This window comes from Podarcis cretensis, assembly GCF_951804945.1.
Source record: "Podarcis cretensis genome assembly, chromosome: 13".
Classification (NCBI taxonomy): Eukaryota; Metazoa; Chordata; class Lepidosauria; order Squamata; family Lacertidae; genus Podarcis; species Podarcis cretensis.
Genome location: NC_137182.1, coordinates 57,547,355 through 57,574,914, shown reverse-complemented (window position 1 = coordinate 57,574,914; position 27,560 = coordinate 57,547,355). Strand labels below are relative to the sequence as shown.

At 48.4% G+C, this 27,560-nt stretch overlaps 2 protein-coding genes across 4 annotated transcripts in view; both read right to left on the bottom strand.

Annotated features, from left to right (window-relative positions):
* The window catches only part of LOC307201468 (uncharacterized protein), an 18,147-nt gene extending 1,518 nt beyond the window's left edge, over positions 1–16,629 (bottom strand). Inside the window, exons 1-7 of the mRNA XM_079950704.1 lie at positions 16,518–16,629; positions 7,074–7,124; positions 6,457–6,962; positions 6,178–6,259; positions 5,912–5,985; positions 5,210–5,336; positions 57–4,408 (exon numbers count right to left, since the gene is read on the bottom strand). Coding sequence (XP_079806830.1) covers positions 3,336–4,408; positions 5,210–5,336; positions 5,912–5,985; positions 6,178–6,259; positions 6,457–6,962; positions 7,074–7,124; positions 16,518–16,614 — 2,010 coding nt within the window. The 5' untranslated portion in view covers positions 16,615–16,629 and the 3' untranslated portion in view covers positions 57–3,335. The remainder of the gene's footprint in view (positions 1–56; positions 4,409–5,209; positions 5,337–5,911; positions 5,986–6,177; positions 6,260–6,456; positions 6,963–7,073; positions 7,125–16,517) is intronic.
* A 1,513-nt stretch (positions 16,630–18,142) lies between these two features.
* LOC307201939 (NXPE family member 3-like) overlaps positions 18,143–27,560 on the bottom strand; it is a 31,453-nt gene continuing 22,035 nt past the window's right edge. The window contains exons 1-6 of one of the 3 annotated variants that reach the window (XM_079951493.1): positions 25,840–26,156; positions 25,559–25,711; positions 21,632–22,359; positions 20,399–20,472; positions 19,953–20,165; positions 18,143–19,106 (exon numbers count right to left, since the gene is read on the bottom strand). In XM_079951493.1, coding sequence (XP_079807619.1) covers positions 18,577–19,106; positions 19,953–20,165; positions 20,399–20,472; positions 21,632–22,359; positions 25,559–25,639 — 1,626 coding nt within the window. In that variant the 5' untranslated portion in view covers positions 25,640–25,711; positions 25,840–26,156 and the 3' untranslated portion in view covers positions 18,143–18,576. Of the gene's footprint in view, positions 19,107–19,952; positions 20,166–20,398; positions 20,473–21,631; positions 22,360–25,558; positions 25,712–25,839; positions 26,157–27,560 lie in introns of those variants that run through there. The other 2 variants (XM_079951492.1, XM_079951491.1) reach the window with 2 other exon arrangements.

Here is a 27,560-nt window from a genome sequence, read left to right as displayed (position 1 = left end):
CTCCCCCTCGCTTTCCATCTCCTCTCCTCCCTGCGCTCCCGCTGAGTCCCTGACACCTAATAAAAAGGCTTCTGGTTTTTTTTAACAAAGGTTACTCTGAACATTTTTTTCATTTCATTATAAACCATCTCCCCCCCCCAAAAAAAAAATTACCTTCCTGCATTCCCACCACATATGATAAAACATACAAAATATACCCTCTGTTTCTTTACATTTCCAACACTTATTAGATCCTATTATTTCCCTTGATCTGGACGCTAGACTTCTGTTGATGCACCCTAGAATAGCATTAGCTTTTTTTGCTGATGCATGACACTATTGACTCATTCGAAATAAATAAATAAATTGTCCAGTAGCACCTTAGAGACCAACTAAGTTTGTTCTGGGTATAAGCTTTCGTGTGCATGCACACTTCCTCAGATACAATTCTTCAAATTATATTGACTCCAATCTATTGTCCTCCAATCTGTTATGGTCAATTTCTTTAATAATGTGAAGTTGCTCCTATAGTTAAAACAGGAATAGGATGTTGCTTCCTTTGTTTATATGGTTGACAGATATATTTATTTTCAAAACCAATTTACAATGCATTTTATACACTAAAAACACAACGCAACAGCAAACTGCACACAATAATACAACAAAACACAACAAATCAGGCTTTAAAATTGATCAGCAATAGTTTCAGCAGCTGCCATGCAGTGTTGGGTTCTTATTGTTAATTAATTTATTTTGTACAGAATATATTTTGATATGTTTCTATTCTGTATTTTGTGTGTGTGTGTGTAGCTATATAGGTATAGATAGATTCGAATGTGGGATGAAAGCATCCAAAATGCTTAGCAAAGGGTTAATGCTATAGCTTTTCTAGAAAGAATTCTGTGGTGTCATATGCCTTCTGCCAGAGGCAGTGATGTCACTTGGGGCAGCTATGGCAGTAATGAGCAGTAGATGTCTTCTGTTCTGCCTCAGAGTTTGTCCATCTGTAACAGTTTTTGCCTTAGATACAAATGTATGTAAAATGTATTAGCAACATAAGTAACACTTCCCTGCCTTGTACATTTAATCTAACAAGTGCAAGTACACTGAGTAAAAGTTACGGTATTTGTTATTTAAACTTTAAAAATAGTGTATCTTGTGTAATTCCCACAATATTATACAGTATAGGTATATATAGACTCCCTTAGAAGGTAGCAAAATTTCCTTCCTTGGACGTTTTCAAACAGAGGTTGGATGGCCATCTGTCATACATTGCAGGGACCAGATGACCCTCAGGGTTCCCTCCAGCTCTACAATTCTAATACATACATGCATGCATGCATGAAAGCATACTTTAAAGTACATGGGTCCCAATTAATGCAGGGCTTTTAACACTAGTATTAACTGGGACCCAAAATGCCTCTCATGTTTCATTGTACTGTATACTCATGGAAAGATTTTCAATAGAAAGAGCTGCAGTTTCTTTGATAAGGTGCACAGATAAACCACACAAACTTAATTCTGCAAATACCTTTTCCTTTATAGGAAAAGTTAATATAGCTTCAAATGTCGCATTTTCATGAACTGCCATGAAGATTCTCTTGAGAGCACTGAGCTTCAGCCTCTTTCACTGCCTCTCCTTTCTGGGACTTGGAGTTTCCCCTGCTTCAGATATGATACTTGATGTCCTAAGAATACATCTGCAACATCTACAACCTCAGCCAAATCCTGCCACACCAGTTGCCAGGAAAGCTCTCCAACTAGGATCCCATCCGCCTGAAACTCCAACAGAGTCCTATATATGTCGTATATTAAACAAAGCAAAAATAAATATTAAAAAGAAGGAAAGATATTGGTTAAGGGATCTTTACCTGGTCAGTCTCTTTCTCAATTCTGGAGAGTCAGGAACTCTTGTCTTTAATTTCATGTCCAGAAACAAGAGCCAGATCAAAGAGAAAGGCTGATCCAGCATGCTTCATTGCTTAGGCCAACTCCCAAGTCTATTGATCCAAATGAGAAGTTGCAGAGAGCTGCTCTGCTTATGTCAGGGAACAGGCACACAAAGAAAGCAGTCCTTATTTCTTACATACTCTGGCTGGGCAAGAAGTCCCAGTTGCAAGCATTCCCCTCCCCCCAAAAAACAGGTTTCTAACACACCCACCTATGGGGGTGGGATTTATTTACTTCAGGTATGTCCTGGGGTAAAATCCCCAAATAAGCTCAGCAACTTTGGCCGGCACTCACGCATGTTCACTTCATCGAATCTGGCCCTCTTTGAAAAAAGTTTGGGCACCCTTGATTTACTTCTATTGGAATAAATATTTCTATTGAATAAAATACCACTTGATGGTAACTGGTAACAAAACATTTAACCAGTTTAACTAGAAAAATTAAAATTATCAATAAAAAACATTTAAACAGCAATATTAAAATTAAAATCATAAATACATTAAAACTAATAGCATAAGATTAAAGCACATCAACTTATATGCATCTAGAAAGGATTGCCTGAACAAAGCATAGAGCCACGGTGCCTGTGTAACATCAAGAGGCAGAGAGAGATTTCAATTCAGACGTGATGCTGCATTGAGAATAACTCCAACTTTCTCTGAGAGCCGGGCTCACTAGGAGTCTCTGGAGAATTCATGTTTTTCTGAAGATCCTTGGGAGCCCTGAGGAGGGCTTGACAGCTTACACCTTAGTATACCAACAGGATATGTAACCAGAACCTCTTTTAACACTCACATGGAAATGATTTCTCCCCACAATGAATACTTTGATTACTATGGAAGTTTGTGCTTGTATTAAAGCCCTTTCTACATTCCAAACACTGTGTCATAGAGGAGTGGTGGGAGGCATCAGCTGGGGAACCCCCAAGGGAAGATAGCTCAGACCCTGGGGACTGGCGGTGGGACGATGATGAGCAGCCAGAGAGAGAAGCGAAAGCAGACTTGGGGAAGGAGGTGTAAGAAGCTGAAGTGCTAACAGGGTTTAGTGAGCAGGAAGACTCTGTGGCAGAGAGCAGTCCAGAACCAGAGGCAGAAACTAAAGCAGGAGAGGAGCGAGACCAGGAGGAAGAGATGAGTCAGGCTGGTGGAAAAAACAGGGAGTCTCCCCCTCCTGCAGCAACAAGCTACTCTACCGCTGATCTTCTAGGACCAGAAAAGTAGTGATGAGGGAGGAGCAGAGACAGACAAGGCAAAGAAATCTCAGATTGTTTGGGAAGGAACTGGGGCAGGAGGAGGCTTAAGGAACTGTGGGAAGGTGGGGACCTTAGGTTCTCACAACTGCTTCATTGGGTCAAGAACTAATGGAAAGAGTTGCTGTGCTCACTAGGTTTGGCCTCCTGAGCTGTTTTATTTCTTTGAATAGAGAGTTAACTTCACTGACACCGTGTGAGTTATTAATGACCTGCTCCTGACACCCACCCTCACACCCTGATATTTCTCTCCTGTATGATTTCTTTGATGGGAAGTGAGAGTGGAGCTGTGACTGAAGCTCTTTCCACATTCCACACACTTATATGGTTTCTCTCCTGTATGAATTCTTTGATGGGAAGTGAGACTTTCCTTCTGACTGAAGCTCTTTCCACACGTTTGGCATTTAAAAGGTTTCTCCCCACTGTGAATTCTCTGATGTCGACGAAAGTTTGTGCTTGTATTAAAGCTCTTCCCACATTCCAAACATTTATATTGTTCCTCACCTCTGTGAATTCTTTCATGTGAAGTGAGACTTTCCTTCCGACGGAAGCTCTTTCCACACTCTTGGCATTGAAAAGGTTTCTCCCCTGTATGAATTCTTTGATGGGCAGTGAGATGGGCTCTCTTACTGAAGCTCTTTCCACACTCTTGGCATTGAAAAGGTTTCTCCCCTGTATGAATTCTTTGATGGGCAGTGAGATGGGACCTCTGACTGAAGCTCTTTCCACATTCCAAGCACTGATTGGGTTTCTCTCCAGTGTGGATTCTCTGATGGCGATGAAAGTTTGTGCTTGTATAAAAGCTCTTCCCACATTCAAAGCACTGATGTGGTTTCTTCCCTGTATGAATTCTTTGATGGGAATTGAGGCTTTCCTTCTGGGTGAAGCGCTTTCCACATTCCACGCACTGATAAGGTTTCTCCCCTGTATGAATTCTTTGATGAGAAATGAGATGGGCGTTCCGACTGAAACTCTTTCCACATTCCACACACTGGTGTGGTTTCTCCCCCTTATGAATTCTGTTATGGGAAGTGAGACTTTCCTTCTTACTGAAGCTCTTCCTACATTCCAAGCACTGATAAGGTTTCTTCCTTGTATGAATTCTTTGATAAGAAGTGAGATGGCTGCTCTGATTGAAGCTCTCTCCACACTCCAAATATTTATGTGGTTTCTCCACTGTGCGGATGTTGTCATGATCTCCCTTGTTCTTCTTTTCCAATTCATCACCACCTGTAACAAAGACAGAAATGGATTAGAGCCTAAGGAAGAAATGGAGCTCCAAATACAGTGGTTCCTCAGGTTAAGTATTTAATTTGTTCCGGAGGTCCGTTCTTAACGTGAAACTGTTCTTAACCTGAAGCACCACTTTAGCTAATGGGGCTTTCCGCTGCTGCCGTGCCGCCGGAACACGATTTCTGTTATCATCCTGAAGCAAAGTTCTTAACCCAAGGTACTATTTCTGGGTTAGTGGAGTCTGTAACCTGAAGCGTGTGTAACCTGAAGCGTATGTAACCCAAGGTACCACTGTACTGAATAATGCTCATTAACGCTTGTGATAGAGGGCGAAGTGAAGGGAGTTAGATGTGACACCTTCCTACAGGGTTCTCTGCCTTTGAGATTCAAAAAACCTGGCTCTTTTCTGAGGTGGATTTTATTTGGTCCAACCATGGAATCTGCTCCATCTTCATTGTCAGACGTCTCTTTGGTCAATCAAAAATGGACACAAGCAGAAGCGAAGACAAAAAACCTGACAGAAACCATTTCAACTTCCCTAACTATTGTGAAACCTACATTTTAAAAGGCTTGGTCAGTTCGGGCAGCGCAGCCTACAGTTAAAAAGGCATAACTGGAGGAAGAATATTCACAGACAAAACAGTCAAAAGCCCTCCATTCAAGGTTTCCTGTGGGAATGTCAGAATCTCAGGTGCTGTAGGTCGCAACGTTGAGCTCTATCAAAACCTGGGAGGTTTGTCACATAGAGATATGGATTGAATTTCAGAACAGATATTATGATCTAACAGGGAGCTTTACCAAGAGAGGCCATGATCCCATTATTCTCCTCCATGACTTCCTGATGTAGAGCTCTCTGGTCAGGGTCTAGCAATGCCCACTCCTCGTCTGTGAAATGAACAGCGACATCTTCAAAGTACAGTGAACCCTGAAAGAAAAAGAATGTCCTCCTCTCAGATAGCACAAAGACTAGTTGCTACACATTGTTCTGTTGTTTTAATTGGATTTTGTTGCTGCACAATTTAAGTGTGGATGCATCTTTTAATGTCTTAATGGAATTATTTTATTGTGTATTTTATTGTGTATATTGGGAGGGGACCCTGCAGATGCCCTAAATCCAAGTTCAAGGGGAGCAGTGGGCAGGGGAAGAGGTAAGAGACAGGGGGAAATGCCATGGAGCAACTGATGAGGCTGGCTAGGTGAATCCAGGCCACTGTTTTTTATGGTACGTTATTTTCTTAGAAGCCTATTTTAGCATTCACTGATAAACATGGAAAGAAGGCTGCAATGACTGATAGATATGCTAGTGACATTCAGAAGGAGTTAGGACGAAATAGCTGTTTGTTTTTCTCAGCACATAAACATTCTCTAGTGGTATATTCAGCCTTTGTTAAGGGAAGCTTTGACAGAAGGCAAGAGGATAAGAGAGATTCATTCAGGGGCGGAACCACCCTGGCTGCCCCATCCCTCCTCCTCTTTCCCCACAAGGCTCCTTCCCCCTACCTGATCTGGTTCCACAGCCACTGCTTCCCTTCTGCCACCATGAAAAGATGATCTGGTCAGCAGCCTTCTTTTACCTGTGAGAGACAAAGGGAAGTGGGGAGCCAGGAGGGCATGATGCTTCTCCCCGGCTGAGTGCGTTTTGATGTTTGTACGCATTTCATATTAGTTGGCCCCAAGTGCTTTCCCCAAAAGATTCAAAGAACCCACACATAGTTTCAGAATCGATAGAATGTGATCAAACGGAGAATGAACTCCTTCCTTCTTACCCAGCAGCCTCTCTCTGATGTCCAACAAAGTCCGCTCTGCTTCAGAGGAATCCAGGCCACTTTCTGCAAAGATAATCCTTCCCTAAAACAGCAAAAAGGATTCAAAACAGAGAATGGGGAGAAGGATAAGAAAAGGAATCGCAGAGTTAAAATGTAAAGTTATCTGATATACTTCCTTGGATGGTTTCCAAAAAGGGGTGCATAGTTACTAGAGCATTTTGGGATACTCTCCCTCCTGTTCACAGCTCTTTGGGGTATCCAGAGGAAAGTTTCTCTCACCTGCTTCTCCGCCTGCTTCCTCTCCTCCGCCTGACTCAGGAGGAAACCTTCGGCCAGGGCCACTGCCTGGGAACTGCTCTCTGCTCTGCATTCCCTCACCCAGCTTTCTATCTCTGATGGAAGGACAGCCAGGAACTGCTCCAGGATCACCAGGTCCAACATCTCAGCTTTCGTGTGCTTTTCTGGCTTCAGCCACTGACAACAGAGGTGGTAGAGTCGGCTGCAAACCTCACGGGGTCCTTTGGCCTCTTGGTAGCAGAACTGCCTGAACTGCTGCCTCTGCACCTCTGAGCGAAGGGTGTCCTCCTCACTCAGAATCTTCTGCATGGAGTTTTTCCAGAATCCCCCACGGCTCCGAGTTTCCATGGCATGGCCTCTTCCTGCTTCAGGGCCCACTAAGTATTGCTCATCCGTCTGTGCTTTCAGGAAGCCTTCTGGAGAGCGAAAGGAATTCCATTTTTTTTCTGCCATGTTCTGTCTGTCCAAATTAGAGGTGCTGGCAAATGCTACAAAGCAAACACATTGTTCTGTTATCAGTGCTATTTTTCTAGAAAAAGAGGTGCTGGAACTCACTGTGAACACCTCCCTCCTTCTCTTAGAATGACAATGGCACCCACCTGAGAGGTGCCAGAATGGAGTTCTAGTGAGTTCTGGCCACAAAAAAAGCCCTGTGTATTATAAAATGGACACAGTGTCAGGAGAAAATAGAGTTTCCCTGGATGAGTCTTGCTAGGAACCAGAGCTGGACAGCACCACAGCCCACACTCTCAGCTTTCTTTAAGAAAAAAAGGAAAGAGGGTGAAGGAAGCCTCTTGCCCTCCTAGAAGGCTGGTCCAAAATGCAGAAGCCCTATTATGGGCTGGGTTTCCTCTCTTTATTAATGGCAGTTCTATCTCACCACTTTTTTCTCCAAGGTGCTCAAAGTGGCATCCATGGATCTACCCCACCTCACTGAATCCCCACAACTACCCTTGAGAACAGTTGCATTGGTTGTCAGTTCCTTTGCGGGTCCAATTTTTGTGTTCTGGGTGGGGTTGGGGGAGGTCCCACCATGAATGAGCTGAACACTCACCTTCATCCTTCCCTGTAGCCTTGGGACCCCCATCTCCCCCCCCCCCATGCACCCTATAGCAGAAGAGAGAAGAGACTCACCAGATCCTAGAAAGTGCAGAGCAGAGAGAAAACAGCTGCCCCCTCCGCAGCCCCCCCCCTTGCAGGAAGGGACGTGAGAAGGCTTTGGCTCTGGAGGATCTGCCCCCGCCCTTATTTCCTGTCCTGTCTAGGAATCCAGTTCAGTTCCTTTTAACCCTTTCAAAGCCAAGCATATAAAGAATTGCTTCTCTCTCCCTCTGTGCTTTCTCTCTCTCTCTCTCTCTCTCTCTCTCTGGAACCCAGGAGGAGCCATATGTGTTGCGCACACCCAGAAATGTTTTATTTTGGGGGATCCTCTTGGCTGACGTGCTGTGCTGCTCCTTCCTTGGAAACAGAAACAGGCAGAGCAGCATGCAGGGGAAAAGGCTTTGCGAGAAGCAGGAAACTCCAGCCTGGAATCATAGGACTGGAGGATTGGACAGGTCCTGAGGGTCATCTAGTCCAACCCCTGCAATGCAGGAATCTCGACTAAAGCATCCAGGATAGAGGGCCATCCAAACTCTGCCTAAGAACCTCCAAGGAAGGAGATCCCATCACCTTCTTCCCATCAAACAGCTTTCCTGGTGTTTACTTGCAATCTCTTTTCCTCTCACTTGAAGTCATTGCTTTGGGTCCTCCCCTCCCATCTTCCATGGGAGAGCCCTTGAGATATGTGAAGGTGGCCATCATTACTCACATTCAACCAGATATCATCTGAGTGTTGAGTAGGATGACACTTTGTTCCTGCCTTTTCTGTGACTGAAGATGGGAGGTGGCAGAATCATAGAAGCATAGAATTGTAGAGTTGGAAGGGACCACAAGGGTCATCCAGTCCAATGAGAAAATAAAATTTCAGAGAACTGTATATTTGATGGTTTCATTTTCTTTTGAGTCTATGGCCTAGCTAAGATGAAGAGGCCTGGACCTGTTTTTTTTACAGCACAGAACTAGTTGCTTTTAGGTACTGTACACAGTGAATGTTCGTTCCAGATCACTGAAAAGAATAAACTATTAGACTCTATGATGGCCATTGTATGCATGAAACGAGAATCAGCTAGGTATGGCAGTTGTGATTAATATTGAATTGTTTTGTAGACAGATGAAAAAGGATATTGAGAGACATTTAATGAATAGGAAAATTAGTCAAAGTCTAAACAGGGAAGGACACTGAGATGGGGACTGGTTTGAACTAGGTGATTTTGATTGATTCGCGGTGGCGACACTAGGTTGCGACTATTCAGGTTGCTGTGATCCTTTGATTGTTAAACAGAAATCATTTGCAACATGGAAGTGTATTAAAGTGTGGATCTGAAGAAGTGTGCATGCACACGGAAGTTCACAACAATAACAAACTTAGTTGGTCTTTAAGGTGCTACTGGAAGGAATTTTTTAAATTAAAAACATTGCTTTGGATGTGGTTCTTTGCAGCCTTCTTTTTTTGAGGCTGTCCCTAGGCACATTTGTATTTCAATAAAAGCCTGTCTTTTCACTTGGAGCTTCCATCCTTTTCTGTTGGGTTTCTGGGTGGGATACCTCCAGTCTAGGAACCACTTTTAAATTTCTCCGTTTCATGTTAAAAGTGGGATTGACTGATACACCACAGAGTCTCAGGAACTGGATTGAAGTGGGGAGACTGTCACTGGCAGAGCTGCCTCAAAAATAACCAAAATTTAAAAATCTCCTCCTTTGCCTGTCCTGCACTCAACATTCAGCACTGGCGTCTTTGAGGCTTGTGTGGATGTATGAGTTTTAACCCCATGCTATTTATTTCAGGCTTTAACTGAAAATTTCTTTCATTTTGTTTTACAAGTTATTTTTGAGGTGGTTTGCTGGTTTTATTGAAATAAGGTTTTGTTGTTGCTGGTTATATTGGTATTGCCAGATATGCTGGGTGGTTGCAACCAAAAAAATATACAGGGGAATTTTGTGTTGTCCTTATTTGTTTTGTTTGTATGAATGCCCAATGAGAGTGATGGTCTCTGAAAATCTTGTTGATCAGGTCAGGAAGTAAGGTGAGTCCAGTTGCCCAGCCAAGTGTTGTGAGGTGAGGTCAAAAGCAAGGGGGCTCAGTGGAATTCTGTGAGTCATTTTTATCAGTAAGGTTATGAGCCTATTGTGTTGGTGGAAATCTGCTTAGACTTGATTTGAGACCTGGTTCCCTGGCATTGTCACCAGAGACACCACACAAAGGATGCCCTACACAATCCTTTCCTAAGTGTGATGGCTGCCCTGGTACCTTTCCCCAGTTCCAAAGCAATGAACCTGCTTACTGGAGTTCAATAAACTGTGTTTGGTGTGACATTATCTAAGAGACTCTGTTCCTGGCATTGTGTTTCTGAACCTCGTTCACCCAGGACACCTCTAAAATAGTTCCACTGCAATGAAATAAATTTCAGGGAAGCATCCTTTGGTTTGAATGAGTTTCCCATTTATGAATCCATTGCTGTGGAACAATGCTTAAAGCAGCATCACAGACGAAAATTCACAGCAATGGATTCAGGGAAGAATCCTTGAGTACCAGTGGATTGAAGGATTGAAGTATGTGTCTGGAATGGTAGTGGTTGCTTAAATGGTTCCATCACTAAGTCTTGGACAGGCTGATCTATTGTTTTGTTTATCTGCTATTTGTATGTGGTCTCTTTTGTCTGCTTCTTTTGTTAATTTTATAGGGATGTGGGTGGCACTGTGGCCTAAACCACTGAGTCTCTTGGGCTTGCCAATTGTAAGGACGGCAGTTCAAATCTGTGTGCCGGGGTGAGCTCCCCTTGCCCTTTCGCAGCTCCTACCAACCTAGATGTTCAAAAGCATGCCAGTGCAAGCAGATAAATAGGCACCACTGTGGCAGGAAGGTAAATGGTTTTCCATGTGCTTTGGCACTCGTCCCATTGTCTCCCTCGGCCTGAAAGCAGAGATGAACATCGCACCTGTCAGGGGCTCAGGAGCAGAGGCACAGAGAAGAGAGGAGATGGAGAGCGAAGGGGAAGAATCCGAGGGGAACGTAGGAGAAGAGGACAGTGGACCGAGGGATTCCATGAGCCTCTCCAGCGAATCGGAAGATTCACAGAAGGGGGCGCCAGTGGCCAGGGGTAGGGGGTTCCCAAGGGGAACGCCCCAGGAGCAAGGGGGCAGCAGGGACTCCCAGAGCAGTAGCTGGAAATCAGGACCAGCTTCCCCACCAGAGCAGAGTGGGGGGGAAGAGTCCCAAGGATCGGGGCCAGTGCATTCCCCACCAGGGAGAGAAGATAAGGCAGGGCTGACCACACCTCCATCGGAGAGTCAGACAACGGAGGGGAGGTCAGATCCGGCCAGTATCCCGGAAGAGGGAAGCAGTGACAGAAGTAGTGTAACGGTCAGGAGGAAGGTCACTGGGTTGGCGCGAGAGGCAAGTTCAAATGTACAGGAGCGCGGGACAGCAGAGAATGAGGATTGGGAACCGGGTCCTAAAGCCCGACGGAGGCAGGGGGAGGAGTTAAGCGACTCAGCGTCAGAAGAGTCCAGAAAGGGGGATGCCCCAGCGGGCAGGAGGACCCAGAGGAGGAGAAAGCAGCGGAAAAGGTGGAGCAGGGCTAGGATCTTAAACTGGTGTCAGAGGGGAGGAGATTCAGACGGGACTTCGCCGGTCTAGGGTTTAAGACGTAGAGCTGCGCGCTGCGGCTTTGAAATGGAAACTGAACCTCAATAAAGACTTTTGTACATAACGACAGCCTCGCGTTGGTCCTCTGTGAGCTGGGACCTAGGGGCAGCTCTGACAGCACCCCATAGTCGCCTTTGACTGGACTTAACTGTCCAGGGGTCCTTTACCTTTACCTTACCTTTGCGAATTTATGTAAAAATCAGGGTTCAAAGTTTGATCCTTGTCAAATTTCCGCATAGAAAATAGTGTCAAGATTAGTAAATATAATTCTCTAGAAAACATCAAAAAGCAATTAAGTTGTAAAAAATATGCCCTGTTATGGTTCATAGAATCATAGAATCATAGAGTTGGAAGAGACCACAAGGGCCATCGAGTCCAACCCCCTGCCAAGCAGGAAACACCATCAGAGCACTCCTGACATATGGTCGTCAAGCCTCTGCTTAAAGACCTCCAAAGAAGGAGACTCCACCACACTCCTTGGCAGCAAATTCCACTGTCAAACAGCTCTTACTGTCAGGAAGTTCTTCCTAATGTTTAGGTGGAATCTTCTTTCTTGTAGTTTGGAACCATTGCTCCGTGTCCGCTTCTCTGGAGCAGCAGAAAACAACCTTTCTCCCTCCTCTATGTGACATCCTTTTATATATTTGAACATGGCTATCATATCACCCCTTAACCTCCTCTTCTCCAGGCTAAACATGCCCAGCTCCCTTAGCCGTTCCTCATAAGGCATCGTTTCCAGGCCTTTGACCATTTTGGTTGCCCTCCTCTGGACACGTTCCAGTTTGTCAGTGTCCTTCTTGAACTGTGGTGCCCAGAACTGGACACAGTACTCCAGGTGAGGTCTGACCAGAGCAGAATACAGTGGCACTATTACTTCACTTGATCTAGATGCTATACTCCTATTGATGCAGCCCAGAATTGCATTGGCTTTTTTAGGCTGCCGCGTCACACTGTTGGCTCATGTCAAGTTTGTGGTCAACCAAGACTCCTAGATCCTTTTCACATGTACTGCTCTCAAGCCAGGTGTCCCCCATCTTGTATTTGTGCCTCTCATTTTTTTTTTGCCCAAGTGCAATACTTTACATTTCTCCCTGTTAAAATTCATCTTGTTTGTTTTGGCCCAGTTCTCTAATCTGTCAAGGTCATTTTGAAGTGTGATCCTGTCCTCTGGGGTGTTAGCCACTGACTGACTGACAGGTGTCATCTGCAAATTTGATCAGGATGCCCTTGAGTCCATCATCCAAGTCGTTGATAAAGATGTTGAATAAGACGGGGCCCAAGACAGAACCCTGTGGCACCCCACTAGTCACACTTCTCCAGGATGAAGAGGAACCATTGATGAGCACCCTTTGGGTTCTTTTCACCCTTTGTTTATTTCCCATGCTTTGCGCATTAGTGTACAGACATTAAAGTCCATTAATCATTCCCCCGTGTCTCTTATTTGAGGATTTTTTCCTCCCACAACTAGGTCTGCGTGCTGTTTGCTCCATTTGGTCTATGACATTTGGATGCTCATCTTCATCAATTGATAGACTCCTACCTTCAGGAGCACTGTCTCCCTCCCCCACATTAGTCAGTTTAAAGCCCTCCTGATGAGGTTTCTGAGATTTTTGGCAAAAACATTCCTCCCAACCGTTGTGAGGTGCAGCCCATCGCTTGCCAGAAGTCCATCTTCAAGAAACTGCAGTCCGTGATCTAAGAATCCAAACCGTTCCTGTTTACACCATTTGCGAAGCCAGCTGTTCACTTCCACTATTTTCCCCTCTCTCCCTGGGCCACGTCGTTCAACTGGGAGGACAGATGAGATGACAATTTGTGCATTTAATTGGTTCAATCTCCTGCCCAGAGCCTCATAGTCTCTTTTGATCTTCTGGAGGCTATTGCTTGCAGTGTCATTGTTTCCCACATGAACCAAGAGGAAGGGGTATTTGTCAGTGGGTTTTATGATTCCTTGCAGTCGTTCAGTTACATCTTGGATCTTAGCCCCGGGGAGACAGCACACTTCCCGAGACATTTTGTCAGGCCCACAGATCACTGCTTCTGTTCCCCTCAGTAGGGAATCCCCTATCACCACTACACGCCTCCTCTTAGGTTTGGTCGGGGTTCTTCCGTGAGCTGTCCATTCCAAGGTCGCCTGCACATTCCCTGAGGACTGACTTTGCTGCTCGTCTTCATATACCTGATCGACTGTAATGAGGGAGAGATCCTCAAATGGAGTCTGCTCTTCGTCTTCCATGCTAGGGGAGAGGACCTCAAAGCGATTGTGTAATTCTAAACAATCAGAGCGAACCCTGGGCCTCCTACTTCTTTGAGTCACGTTTCTCCATATATCTGGCTCCTGTGTTGGTGAACTAGCCTCCTTCTCAGGGGAGTCCCCTGTCTCCTCCTTGGTGGAGACGGTGTGCTCTGTTGCTTCCAAGAAGAGCTCCAGCTTTTATCCTACATCTACACTCTATTCCCAGCTTCTTAATTTTCCTCTCAACCTCTTCCTTTTTTTCTCCTAGTGTTTCTCCCTCTAACGTCCAAAGCCTGCCCAAGCCTGCCCTGGATTTTATTTACCATAAATTAACTAATTACAGATCAGAAATCTGACTTTTCCAAGGAAGCACCTTCTTTCACGGAACTGTCTGATATTATTGAATATTGTGGGTCCCCAGTTTGAAAAGTAATAAATGGGTGGCTAAAGGCAAAATTCTTTTAATTCACTACTAAATGCAGGAAACCTCCCCCAGTGTATCACAGTGTTTTTTTGCCCTGGGGAGCAGGCAGAAACCAGAAAGCCCCTGAAATGCAGGAATCTTGTGCACTCAGACCTCCAACTCTGATATTAAGCCTCTTAATAGATAAGGTTCTATCCCTCAGGTACATCTATCCCAGTAAATATTCCTATTGATTTTTAATTGCATTTTAGTTCCTTCTCTTATTCTTTGTACTTTATTGTATTACAGTTTGAATTGTGTAGCATATGGTAAAATACAATGTGTAAGATATAAAACAAGCAATAAAAATGCAAGGAAAGATCACACAGCATCTAACAAAGAACATGGTAAAGGCTGCAATAAGCTGAACAAAAGTGGTCTGCTAAATCCCTCAGCCATTTTCAAACAGCCCATGAAGAGAGGAGTTTGGGAACCCTTCCTGCCATAAGCTTCTTTGAGGACTTTGGATGGGAAGTAGCAGGCAAATCTTTTCCATGTATCCTTGTATCTCTGTCCAGCTGTTGCAGCTCAGGATCTTTGTGAATAAAACAGGCATCTCCTTCTGTCCTAGTTTGGGAGCGTTACTTGAAAGGGGTCAAAGCAGACACCAGCAGGCAGGGGTGTAGCCTGGGGGTGTCAGAGGGGCCATGGTCCCAGGCACAGTTTTTTGAGGGGCCATGAAGCAGGAGCCCCCTCCATGCAGGCGCCATGCTGGGGGCCTGCATGGGACCCCTTGCTCCATGCCCACCAAGTGCTGTGTTTGCTGGGGAGGGGGGGGCAGCACAGGGCGGCCCTGCTTGGCTCCAGGGCAAACGGTCACTCTGGCAATGAGGGCAAGGGTGCCACCACAGGCTCCTCCACCCTCTGTGCCCCTGATGCGCTCACACCCCCTCCCCTGGCACACGCACCCCCGGGTGCCAGGAACGCACGCTCTGCTGCTGCCAGCAAGTGTGAGCGGAAGTTTGAGATCAAGTTGCTGTCCTGGCTGAAGCGGAGCAGGTCTGGGCGTGATCAGGGCTGGCTGGGTGATTGTCTGGGAGCCATGGTCCCTTCCAGACCAGAGCACAAGAAGAGCCCTGCTGCTCAGACCAGAGATTTGTCCACAAACCAGACAGTTTGAATGCTCAATATGCAGTTCATTGAGTTGTTCTACCTCCCTAGTTAGGGGCAGCAATGCTTCTGAACATCAGTTGCTGGAAGCCACCAGAGGGAGAGTGGCTTTTGTTCTCCCATCCTGCCTGTAGGTTTCCCTCTGGGGGCACCTGGTTGGCCGCCGTGAGAACAGAAGGCTGGACTAGATGGGCCCCTGGCTTGATTCAGCAGCCAGGCTCTCCTTAGGTTCTTAAATAAATAGGAGGAGGAGGAGGAGGAGGAGGAGGATGTTTCATTTCCTAATATGAAGTCTTTGGTTTGAAAAGCCCTTTATGTATTGACAAAGCAATTAAATTATTCTGAAAGGAGAAGGTATTCAGTATATGGTCCCTCTTGGGGAAAGAGACGGAAAGGATTAAAACTTCTCACACAGTGTGAATAGTTACAGATTGGTAGCCGTGCTGGTCTGCCGTAGTTGAAACAAAATAAAAAATTCCTTCCAGTAGCACCCTAGAGACCAACTAAGTTTGAAAGGAATTTTTTAATTTTGTTTCGACAAAGGCTCATCCACACTTGGCTTAAGCCGTGATTTCGAGTCACAGGTCCAAGATGTTCTTCTTACTGTTGAATTGAAACAAACGTCAAAACATATTCTTTTACCTCCTCATAGGGCTTCATTTTCCATTTATTTCCTTCCTCTTGTATTAATTTTTCATACATAACCCAATTTTTGCTCATATTCATCTTTTTCAAGTGTTAACTTGAAAACTTTCAGGCTGTTTATATTTTGATGCAGATGTTTAGATGCAGGCCCTCCACTAATCCTCAGATGATGAAAATAGGGACATTTCTTTCTCCCAACTGACCCTCCTCGATGCCAATTTTTTGTTCCTCCCCCTGTAGAGCATTTCCTATCAGAAGAAGGGTGAGTGCCACCAGCACCACACCAACAGAACCCAGCACAGACACCCTCCACCATCCTGAGAAAACCCCTTAATTCTGATTTGATTTGATTGGTAAATTTACAAGAAGACAAACACTCAGCAATAACAAAATTTTAGAAAGGGGCAAGATTAGACACGGATGCACAAAGCTTTTCTTTTTTGAAGTCAAAATTCCTTGTACTCCGCTCTTTCTCCCTTTAGTCCCACCCAGGGTGGCCCTTCCCTCTGCCTGCTGCTCAGAACCAGTATGTCATGCAGGACTGGGCAGCGGCAGCCTCTCCTCCTCCTTCCCTGCTCTCCAGCAACTGAGAGGAGCTGCCCAAGCTGCCAGGGGAAATAGGGATGTTCTGGGCAGTTGCGAAGCTGCAAGGTCCGGCACCTGGGACGGATAACAGGCGGTGGCATGGCTGGCACGTGTCCCGAGGGGCATGGTGCGTTGCCCATGGGGGCATGGCACACGTCCCGGGGGCGTAGCTCATGGCGCAGTGGGGGTGTGTGTGTGTCCGGGGGTGGCCGCGATGGTACCCCCCTCCCCGATGGTGCTGGGGGCTCTGCGCTCACCCCGCTCCTCTGCCAGTGGTTCTGGGATCACATCAGAAACCAGGATGGCTTCAGGACACTTGAATGGTGTGTAGATGTTAAATATTTTCTGGAACATATGCAGATGCCTTTCTTCATGGACTCATTGACCCCTGGGTGACATTGAAGGGCTTGATGTAACCACAACAGAATATTATTATTATTATTATTATTATTATTATTGTCAGGGACTCAGCGGGAGCGCAGGGAGGAGAGGAGATGGAAAGCGAGGGGGAGCAATCCGAGGGCAGCGTAGGAGAATATGACAGCAGCCCGATAGATTCCATGAGCCTCTCCAGCGAATCGGAAGATTCACAGAAGGGGGCGCCGATGGGCAGGGCAAGGGGCGACCCAAGGGGGACACCCCAGAAGCAAGGGGCCAGCGGGGACTCCCAGAGCACCAGTTGCAAATCAGGACCAGCTTCCCCACCAGAGCGTAGTGGGGGGGAGGAGTCCCAGGTGTCAGAGCCCACATATGCACCACCAGCGAGAGAAGATGAGTCAGGGTGGACCACGCCTCCATCGGAGAGCGAGTTAACGGTTAAGAGGAAAGTTGCAGGCTGGGCGCGCGCGCCAAGTTCAAAGGTACAGGCGAGCGGCACAGAAGGTAGCCCGGATAGGGAACCAGGTCCTAAAGCCCGCCGGAAGGAGGGGCAAGAATCGTCAGGGTCAGCGTCAGAGGAGTCGAGGAAGGATGAGACCCTAGCGGGCAGGAGGGCCCAGAGGAGAAAGGAATTTAGGAAGAGGTGGAGCAAAGCGAGAGTCTTAAACTGGTGTGGAGGGGGAGGAGACTCAGACAGGACTTCGCCGGTCTAAGCTCGGGACGTAGAGCTGCACGCTGCGGCTTTGAAATGGAGACTGAATCTCAATAAAGACTTTTGTACATAACTACAGCCTAGCGTTGGTCCTCTGTGAGCTGGGACCTGGAGGCAGCTCTGACAATTATTATTATTATTATTATTATTATTATTACCCCTCCCATCTGGCTCGGTTTTCCCAGACACTCTGAGTGGCTTACAGCACATTCCTCAGGGCAGGTGCCATTACCGAGAAGGCCCTCAGAGCTGGACCTCAGTGTCTGGGCAGAAGGATGGGGGTCGAGATGCTCCTTCAAGTATACTGCGCTGAGGCTGTTTAGGGCTTTAAAAGTCAGCGCCAACACTTTTAATTGTGCTCAGAAACATACTGGGAACCAATGTAGCTCTTAGGACATACTGGGAACTCAATGATGTCTCCAACATCCATTAAGTATTTCCAGGCAACTTGACTGACAGACTTGAAATATGTTGGAGAAATATGGACTCTGAGCATGATCTGATTTCCATGTGCAGCCAATTTTGTGATGTACCGGTGATGTGTGTTGGGGTGTTCTTTCTGTGACAGGGCAGTCACTCTCTGAGGGTTTAAAAATTGTAACATGCTTTTGTTCAGGGCTCCCTCACCTCCTTGCAAGGGGGGCAGGCGGGGATGAGTCTATTGCAGGGCTTGGCAAGGTTTACCTCGCCTGGGCCGGTTCACTCCAGCAGAGATCCCTCCGTGGGCTGGATTGCGTTGCATGTGCCTGTGATTTCTGGCATCTGCATCTGCGCACACAGTTTCCAGCGTCTGCACAGATGCAATTTCCAGCATTGGGAAAGCAAGTCCCCGTGCTGCGCTACACCAGTTTACCGCAGCGTGTGGGGACTTGCCAAGTGGGCGGCTCGGTTCAGGGGGGCTCATGGGACGGTTAAACGACCCCTGTGGGCCACTTGTGGCCCACGGGCCTTAGGTTGCCGACCCCTGGTCTCTTGCAACAGACCAATACAGATCAGCAGCTTGCCTTGCTTCCTTCCATTTGTATCTCTGACCACAGCAGACCTCCAGGGACCCAAAGTCCCCCCATTTTCCCCATAACATTTGTGGCTGGGGGGAAAGGGTGCCCCCCACTTTTCTGGAGGCCCCTTTCCCCACTGTAGGGGATCTTCAACCCGCTGTGCAGAGTGTGGCAAGGCATCTGGCGACCCCCGCCTGGGGCTCCTTCCCTCTCCCTCCTGGCTCAGTCTCACGGGCAGACGTAGGAGAGGAAGGAGGCAACTTCATTCCTCACCACGACTTTGCCAGGGTGGATGTTGTCGGGCAGGTAGTGGCAGGAGGTCATGGCCCAGGCATCCACAATGGCCACACGCAGGCCGGCGAACATGGCGCGCAGCAGGTGGTCCAGCTGCAGGGAGAGCCAGTCGCTGCCGTAGACAGACTTGTAGCCGGTGTTGGCCGTCTTGATGACCACGGTGGTGAGGGGGCTGCGGGCCAAGAGCTGGGCCACAGCTTGCCGCACCCGGCGCAGCCGCCGGACATAGACCTCCAGGGGGAAGGTGGTGAAGTGCGCCCAGAGTGTGAAGGCCACCACGGTGTCAGGGCCACCGCCCAGCGCATCCAGCTCGTTGGCCAGGTAGTGCAAGTCAGCCATCATGGTCTTGCCAGTGCGCAGAGGGAGACCGTGGGCACGCCAGCTCAGCACCAGGCCCCGGGTGGCTTCCACAGCCAGGAGAGGCCCCGACTGGTAAGTGACGTGGAGGTTGATCTGCTGGAGTGCTGGCAAGAGGGGCAGGGAGAGAGGGGGGACAGAGAGAGATTCAGACCCCAAACATCCCTGGGTTCTCCTGCTCTGGGTCCTGCCCACCCTCACAGGGACAGGGGGTGTAGCAGCTAGAGTAGTGGTTAGGATCACAGAGTAGGAAGGGATCCCCAAGGGTCATCTACTCCAACCTTCTGCAACTCAGGAGTAAAGTTCTGAAACTTTATTCTCTGGGCTGCACTTTTGGAATAAAAATCTACTCCCACCACACCAAACTTTTTCATTAATAAGAAATGTGTTGGAAAACCCAAGTTGGATTGTCCTCAGCATTTCTTGAGGCTCTTGCTCTCATTTGGAAAAAAAATCTATCCATATTCTGCAAATGCAAAAAATGATTTTGATGCTGTATTATACTATAATTTAAGTATTTCTCGAATTGCCCTTGAATCTTCTGCCACACTTGCTATCCTCTCCTGCTACCCCACTATGGCTACCCACACCCTTTGAGAACCCGCTCGGTTAGAGTGTTGGACTCAGACCTTGGAGAGACCAGGGTTTGAAGAGTTGCTGTATAGCTCAGTTGGTAGAGCACAAGAATCTTTCACTCAGGGTCATGGGTTCGAGACTCATGTTGGGTAAAATATAGTTCTTTGGCCCCTTCCATGCTTCTCCTAGCCCCAGCCATCCATTCCTCCTCTTTCCACCCGGCATGACCAAATGGGACCTCCCCCGTACCCCCCTGCTCATTGTCCTCTTCCCTCCATTTCTTTTTGCCTGGTCTCCTCAGCTCAGCCCTGCCTCCGGTTCCACCTGAATGCCCAAAGTGTCCCCCCTGCCACTACCCCAGGGGAGCAGGCACTCACAAGGGATGAATCCCACCAGGAACTCCCACCACTGGCGCAGGGTGGAGTCTCCAACCATGTGGACGATCTTTCCTTTCAGGCAGCTGAGGGCCGAGTCTGGAGTAGTGAAGGGCCGACTGTAACACAGCAAGGAAACCCAGGTGTCTTCGTAGTAGAAGCCCGCTGGGTTGGTGGGGGCAAGGCCAGGGCGGCACGGCTGAGGGGGTGGCGTCACTGCAGGAAAGTGGGCAAAGGAGAGAGATGGTCAGCTCCCACCAGGCCCGAAAAGTGCCACTCTGTCCAAAGAGACAGGAACTCACCATTTCGAAAGGATGTCTCCGACATCCATTATCAAGTATTTCCGGCCAACTTGATTGACAGACTTGAAATATGTTAGAGAAATATGTGACCAGGTAATAAAGGGACCAGGAACCAGCAGGGAGCAACTGACCCCCCTGGCAACTCACCGATGGCCTGCTGGGGCTTGGACAGCACCTGGATAACCGGCACACTCCCTGGGATGGGTTGGTCTGTCACAGCCCTGTGTGGACAGAGAGAAATGAGAAGTGGGGGAGGGGAAGGGGGGTCCTGCAGGTGCTGCTGCCTGGGCTGCGCTTCTCCTGGGAAACTCCTGGCTCTAGGGAAGAACAAAGGGCATCAAGGACCCCCAGAGCCCCTCCAGCAGCTGGTTCCGGCTACTGACTGACCGTGCTGGTGCATCTCCCTCAGGCACCTCCACCTGCCTCCTCTCAGCCTTTCCTACCTGCTGCTTTTACACGAAAGGGTCACAGGATGGCTTTGGAGTCAGGGCCCAGAGAGACACTCTGCCGAAGCCACCCAGGTGGCCCCTGGGAGATGGAGGGGCACCTCCCCTCCCCTCCCCTCCCCACCCTGCTCTTTGTTGTTTTTCTCCAAAAGATTCTGTTGGGGGTGGGGATATACAAAAAATAATATCAAATACATTTTGAGAATATCAAAGATAAAAGAAACAGATCTAAATAAAAACACAAACAAAAAATGAAAAAGAAAAATAGGAGGGAAAGAAAAGAAGAAAGAAAAAAGGAGAACTTCTGATTCTTTGTCTGTCGACTGCATATAAAAATTATTCAAAACATTAGAAAAGAACTGTGGAATTTTTTAAAATATATGATTACAGCAGAGAGACTCTTGTGTGGACAAAGATGGAAGTATTTATTATTGTTTAATATGGAGGTTGTTGAAGTTGCTGGAAACAAAGCTGATATGTCTGATTAGAGAAAAACGATTGCTAACGTTTATTAATAACAATAATTAGAGAACACCTTCCTTGTGTAAAAAGGAAAACAAATTAATCTATGACATTTGTGTTGGAAGTTTCGGGAAATATTGCCAGTTGTAGGTCATTCTAGAGTGAATATTTTGAATACTTTCTTTTATGTAACTGACAGCCGAAAAATAAGAAGTCTTTTTTACTTTCCCTCTGTTTTCCTCTTTTCATTTCCCCCTTTCCTTTCCTTTTCTCTTTTTGTTTTCCTTTGGTGTTTTCTCTTCTCTTTCTCTCGCTGTTTGTTTTCATCTAGTTTATTTTCTCTTACTCTGTTATGAAAATGCTTTAACAAAACCTTATTAAAAGCAGAAACAAAACCCCCACCTCTCTCTTTGAAAGACCTGTCTAACAAGCCTCCTGGGCGACTTGGCACCCTCCCCGCCGCCCCCCTCACCTTGCAAAGAAAGCCTTCTGCCTGGGCGCCAGAACGCTTTTGTAGCGCCCCGACGAGTGGCGCACAAGGGCCGCGCAAGGGTGCGCCTGGGGCCGCGCGCAGAACCAGCGCTCGCCGGTGCCCGGGTCCACGTACTGGCAGGCCGGCCCGGGCGGCGGGTGGACGTTGCACTCGGTCACCTCTTCCTTGCCCGGCTGGTCTGGCTGCGCGAAGTAGCCGGAGAAGGCGACCGTGGAGGGCTGCGAGCGGCGGATGCGGCGCAACAGCGCCACGGCCTCGCTGGAGTGGATGAGGCGCACCGCCACGCGCACGGCGCCCGCCCACAGCAGCGGGAAGGCCAGCGTGTAGGAGCCGTTGCCGTGGTCCTGCACCGTCCCGACCGCGGCCGCCTTCAGCTCCGGCGAGTGCACCTTGGCGCGCACGAAGTCGCCCCCGTAGCGCTTGAGCCGCCAGGCGTGGTCGCGCGCCTCAAGGCGCACCAGCAGCGTGTCGCCCACCGTGTAGTTGCGCAGGGCGTGCAGGAGCGCGTAGCCGCTCTTCTCCGGGCTGGTGGAGCTGGCGAACGCCACGTCGGCGGCCTCGGCGGGAGCCGGCCACGCGATCAGCTGGAGCAGCGCCTGCATCTCGCGGGCGTCTGGGGAGGGCATCGGGGCCGGGCGGGGGTCGCGCGCGGGCGGGGGCGCCGACTGGGCCCGGGGCTCCTCGGTGGCGATGATGTAGTACAGCACCTGCGGAGACCAAAGGAGAGCCGTCAGGCGGGCAGCAGAGCGGCGGAAGAGCCTGTGGCTGCCCCGGGTCTTTCCGCGCTCCCCACGATGCCCGCTGGATACGGAGGAGAGACCCCAGACCCGGGCTTTGCGCAGGGGGGTGTCTATTCCCTCTGTGCGCCAGGTGCCTCCAGTGAGGCTGAAGGGCAGATGGATGGGTGCTCCTGACAGATTTGGATTTGTATGACCTTTTTGTATTAGGCTTCTGCATTCTGGCCATCTTTTAGCGCAGTGTTTCTCAACTGGGGGCCATATGGCTCCCTGGGCCCTCCCCCAGGATATTCCAAGGGGGCCACAGATGAAAATCGTGTAAATGGGGCGGGTACGGCACGAGACTGGGGGGGGGGGGGCAGAAAGAGAAGTGAGAAGTGAAGAAAACAGAAGTGACCTAGAGAAATAAACAAGAAAAAGACGTTGCTGTTTCTTTGCAAGAAGTGCTGCTAGAGCTGCAGAACGAAGTAGCAGCCAGAGTAACTTTCAGTCAAGAAAAACACCGTTTTTGGATAAAGTGTGCAATATCTTTAAAGTTTCCACAGCTTTGGGATAAAGCAAAATTGTTTTAGTGGCGTTTCCTACGTCTTACTTAGTAGAAGAAGGTTTCTACCTGGCTTGAGCAGTCTGAAGGGCGGGAGGGGGGCAGCAGAGCGTAGAGGAGAGGGTCCCTGCCTAACCCTTTCCCACCAGCCATTATCCAACTCAATATTATTCCAGGCTGACCCTGCTTCTCCTTAGCCCCGGGAAGCAATGAGTCAAGAGAGAAGCAAGAAGGGAGGAAAGCTGAGCTCCCTCAAGGTTCAGCGGACCCCCCCAACCCTGAGGATGGGACCCTTCCCCAGCCCACTGGGACCCCAAGCCCTGCAGGAAGGAGGGGCAGGGCAGAGGGGGGCAGGGCATCTCCTGGTTAAGCTCCGCTGGTGCCCTTGTGGGGCTGAGTGAACCATGGAAGGCAGGGAGGTGCAATCCAAACATCTGAGGCTGAGGTGCGGCTCCGGAAGTGGAAGGAGCATCCATCATACTCCCAACAACCGCTTATTATATTTGCTGCAACCCAGCAGGAACAGAGTCTTCCAAGAAGGATCTGGGAAGAGCCAAAGGGAAGGAGGGGAGGGGAGTGCCCGGAGGCAGAGCTCCTGCTAACACACACACACACACACACACACACACACACACACACAAACTTCCCAGTTTCCTTTGGGGGAGGGAGCAAGAGACATTTTCTCTCAAAAAAATGACCCTGCACAAGAAGCTACTGTAAGGAAGTTTTTGATTTTATTTTTAAAGCAAAGCTACCTTTTCCATTTTTAATCTTAACTCCCAATTTGGACTGCTCTTACTTTGCTCCTCACACACACCAAACACACAGCAACACCCATCAATTCTGCAAGTCCTCTTCCTACAGAGGGAGAGGGAAAGCAGGGGGACAAATCCCCTCCTCCAAGCTCCAAATCCAGCAGGGATTCTGAGGGCAAACCACTGCAGAGTGTGTTTGACCCCAAAGGAAGAGGTTTAAGTAACTTCTGCCAACTTAGATAGAGGCACCACACGACTCCCCTCAAAGATTCCTGGATTTTGTTTGGGTGAGGGGAAATCTGGTCCAGTTGGGGGTGAACTATGGCTCCCAGGATCCTTGGGGGGAAGCCGTGTCCCTTAAATGTGCACATCCAGAACCCTGGCTGAGAAGGGCTGGAGGGGGAGATTAAGCAGCACTTCCCTCTCATCTCCACCAGTCAGTCAAGCTTTTTGCATTTCCCCCCTCCCCACCCAAGTGGCCAGCAAAGCACAAGGTCCCCCCTCAGAACTCAGAAGACCACCCAGCCCAACCCCTTTCCCCGAGAGATGGGCTCTTCCACATCTCATTCCCTTTGGCACCCAGCTCACTTGCCCCTGAAACATTATTGAGCAAAATGTGAGCACTCCAGGCAAACCAAGAAGCAGCTCATAGAATCATAGAATCGTAGAACTGGAAGGGACCCCGAGGGTCATCTGGTCTGTAAGGAATAAAAATGTCTCTTTTTCATAAAAAAGGTCAAAAGGCCTCCAATAGTTGCAGCTTCTGAGCAGAATGTTGCAACAACTCAGAAACCATAGACTCGCTTGGGGACTTATCTTTACTGGCTTGGGGTTAGAATGCTAGAAAACAGGGTGGCTTACTGCTGGAATGTGGTTTAGACACTTCAGCAGGGTAGAACTAGATAGAAATCATGTGTGCCTAAGGGGTGGTCAGGATGTGGCTTCATCGCTTGGGTAAATGCATGAGAACACACTTCCTTATTTGGTTAAAAGTAATTAAGAGTGATGGTCCCTGGATTTAGAGGGATGGGAGATGTCAATAGGGGCAGAGAGTTTAATATTTTAATTAGGCGGTCCTGATAAGACTGTAACCCCTGTGTGCCTCCACCCAATGGGGAACAGGTGATATAAACTTGTGTTTTACTAAACTGGGGTGTGCCTGCTTTTGGGACACCCAAATCTTGAAAGAAACATACATGTAATCAATAAACTAACTTTTTGCTGCTTCACCAATTTTGCTCAAATTTTTATTTAAAGGTCCCAGGACCCAGAGTTTTGGGGCCGGTGTTTTATATCTCACATAGTCCAGCCCGCTGCAAAGCAGGAATCTCAACTACAGCATCCAAGACGGATAGCCAGACACCTCTGCTTAAAAACCTCAGAGGAAGGAGAGACACCCCCCCTGAATGGGTCTTTTGTAAGTTCTTGTGGGAACTTCAGGATGGGACCCCACCCCACCCCGCTCAGGTTGCACGTCTGTCTGACACTGTCTGGCTTGATGGCGAATGCAAGTAGTGGGGCTGAGCAAGGACAGACCAGGAACAGGCCCCACAGAGGCAAGATGTCCACTCTTGACCCACATCGCCATTCCTTTTCAATCACATGCACACCCCAAAGTCAACCCCACTGAGCCCTCCTCACTCCCTGCAGGGGCTTTTTAGTTGGGGGCAACATGGCTTAGCCCAGTGACCAGCAGCATCCCCAGGAGATGCACAAACCACCATGATGCTCCCCCCCAAAAAAAACACCCACCAGCCCCTCGAAAGACTGCATCCTCCCAAAGGGCTCCATTCAGCTTTTACCCCCCACCCAGGCCTGGTATTTTTAGAGAGCATGTTACTCCCCCAGTCAACCTGCCCCCTTGACTCACCACCAGCAGGAGGGTTAGTCCAAAGCAGAAAAAAGCAGCTGGTCGGCAGCCCCCAGAAGTCTTCTTGGCCAGGTGCCTCATTGCTTCCTCTGCAGGACAGTCTGTGCTGACCGGGCACTAAGGTGGCTCACCCTCAAAGAGGCCAAGCGCAACCTGCGAGGGGCAGAGAGCAGCCCAGGTGAAGGGAGGAAGGGAGTGGAGCAGTGAAGCCCTGGGTCCAGGGACATGCGTGTCTCCCGCTCTGGACCTTGCAGTGGGACTCTGACAGCCAGGCTACGGACCTTGAGAGGAGGACTCTCCCTTCCTGCACTGGATCTCCACCTCAATGGGCACCTGCCAGGGAAGGGACTTCTGCAAGCAGATCTCCTCCTCCAGGGCCTCCTCAGAGGCCCCTTCCCAGCCCCATCTCTGGTGCCATCACAGCAACTGAGGCAGAGCCCATGGAGGAGGAGCAAGAAGAGGAGGAAGGCCCCAATATTGTCTGCAGGGCAAGCAACTCTGAACAGTTGCAGAAGGGGCGGAGGAGGAGAGGGTGTCTCCTCCTGGACTGCCTTCTCAAAAGGAGCACCTGAGGAGCAAAGCTCCATTTTCCAGGGAACGGGAAAGCCACTCCTCTGGCTGGGCAGGCAGCCACATGAGTCAATGTTGTACATAAGTAGCCAGGGCTCACCTCCTGTGGACCTCATTATTATTATTATTATTAATCTCTGAGAGGCAGGTTGGGCTGAGAGGTAGAGACTGGCTTCATGTGAGGATTTGAACCCTGAGCTGTGTGGTAATCCCCCCTCTTGCTGTGGGCAGGGGCGGGGGGGGGGGCAGAGAGAGAGAGAGAGGCCAGCAGATGCAGTTAGCAGTTAGGCTTGGCAGAAATTCAAATAAAAGCAAGAAACCTCAGAAATAATTTTCTGACAGGAAGAGCTATTCAACAATAGAACAGACTCCTTCAGGAAATTGTGGACTCTCCTTCCAGGAATTTTAAGCAGAGGCTGGATGGCCCATCTGGATGCTTGAGTTGAGATTCCTGCATTGCAGGGGTTGGACTAGATGACCCTTGGGGGACCCATCCAAATCTATGATTCTATGATTTTAGGACCCATTAAAACAAGCTGTTTTTATAACCAGCATATCCCACATAAAAGGGGGGGGGCTGTGGACTTGGTCTGGCATTCTGGGGCATCCTCAAAGCGTATCTGTCCTGGCAATGCTTGGATAGTGGCCCTGGCCCAAAATACCAGGATCAAGGCAGGTTTTTAATGTAGGTAATAAAAGGGACAGGCTGGCAGAGCAGATGTCTTGCATGCAAGAGGTCTCGGGTTCAGTCCCTGGTGTGTCTACGGAAAGCCCTCTAGAGAGCTGCTGCTGCCCGTCAGTGAAACTGATACTGAGCTAGATAGAACCATGGAATTGGGAGGTGGAAGGCCATCTAGCCCAACCCCCCCAATGCAGGATTCAAGATTGCCTGTCTCTGCACAAGGCAGCTCATGCCTACAGCTTCACCTCCAACAGGAGATCTTCCAAGAGGAAGAAATGAGTTGTTTGAGGAGGGATCAGTTTTATACTACCTGTATTTAAGAATCCATTAAGTGGATTGCAGTGTACAGTGAAAATATCGCATAACAAAATATATAATAGAAGTAAACACATACATAGCAGTTTGAAAGCAAATCTTTAAAAGATCAGATCACACAAATTCAGTCTGGATCGTAAAACAGCTAAGTCACACTTCAGAGGAAGCTCCGTCAGAGAGAAAAGATGTCTGAGGAAGCTTCTGGAAGCAAGAGCACCAGATCAGTCAGGAGAGGGTTGCAGGCGGCTGGAGCCACAGCACGAAAGCCCCAATTTCTAGCTAAGAACATAAGAAGAGCCTGCTGGGTGCTATGTGAAGAACTGACAGTAAATTCCAGGGAAAGGGATAACTCTGGAAAATGTCAAGATTTCAGGTGGCCCCTTCCAAAGTCACTCATTTAATTGTGGATAATGAAATCAAACACCAACTGACTCC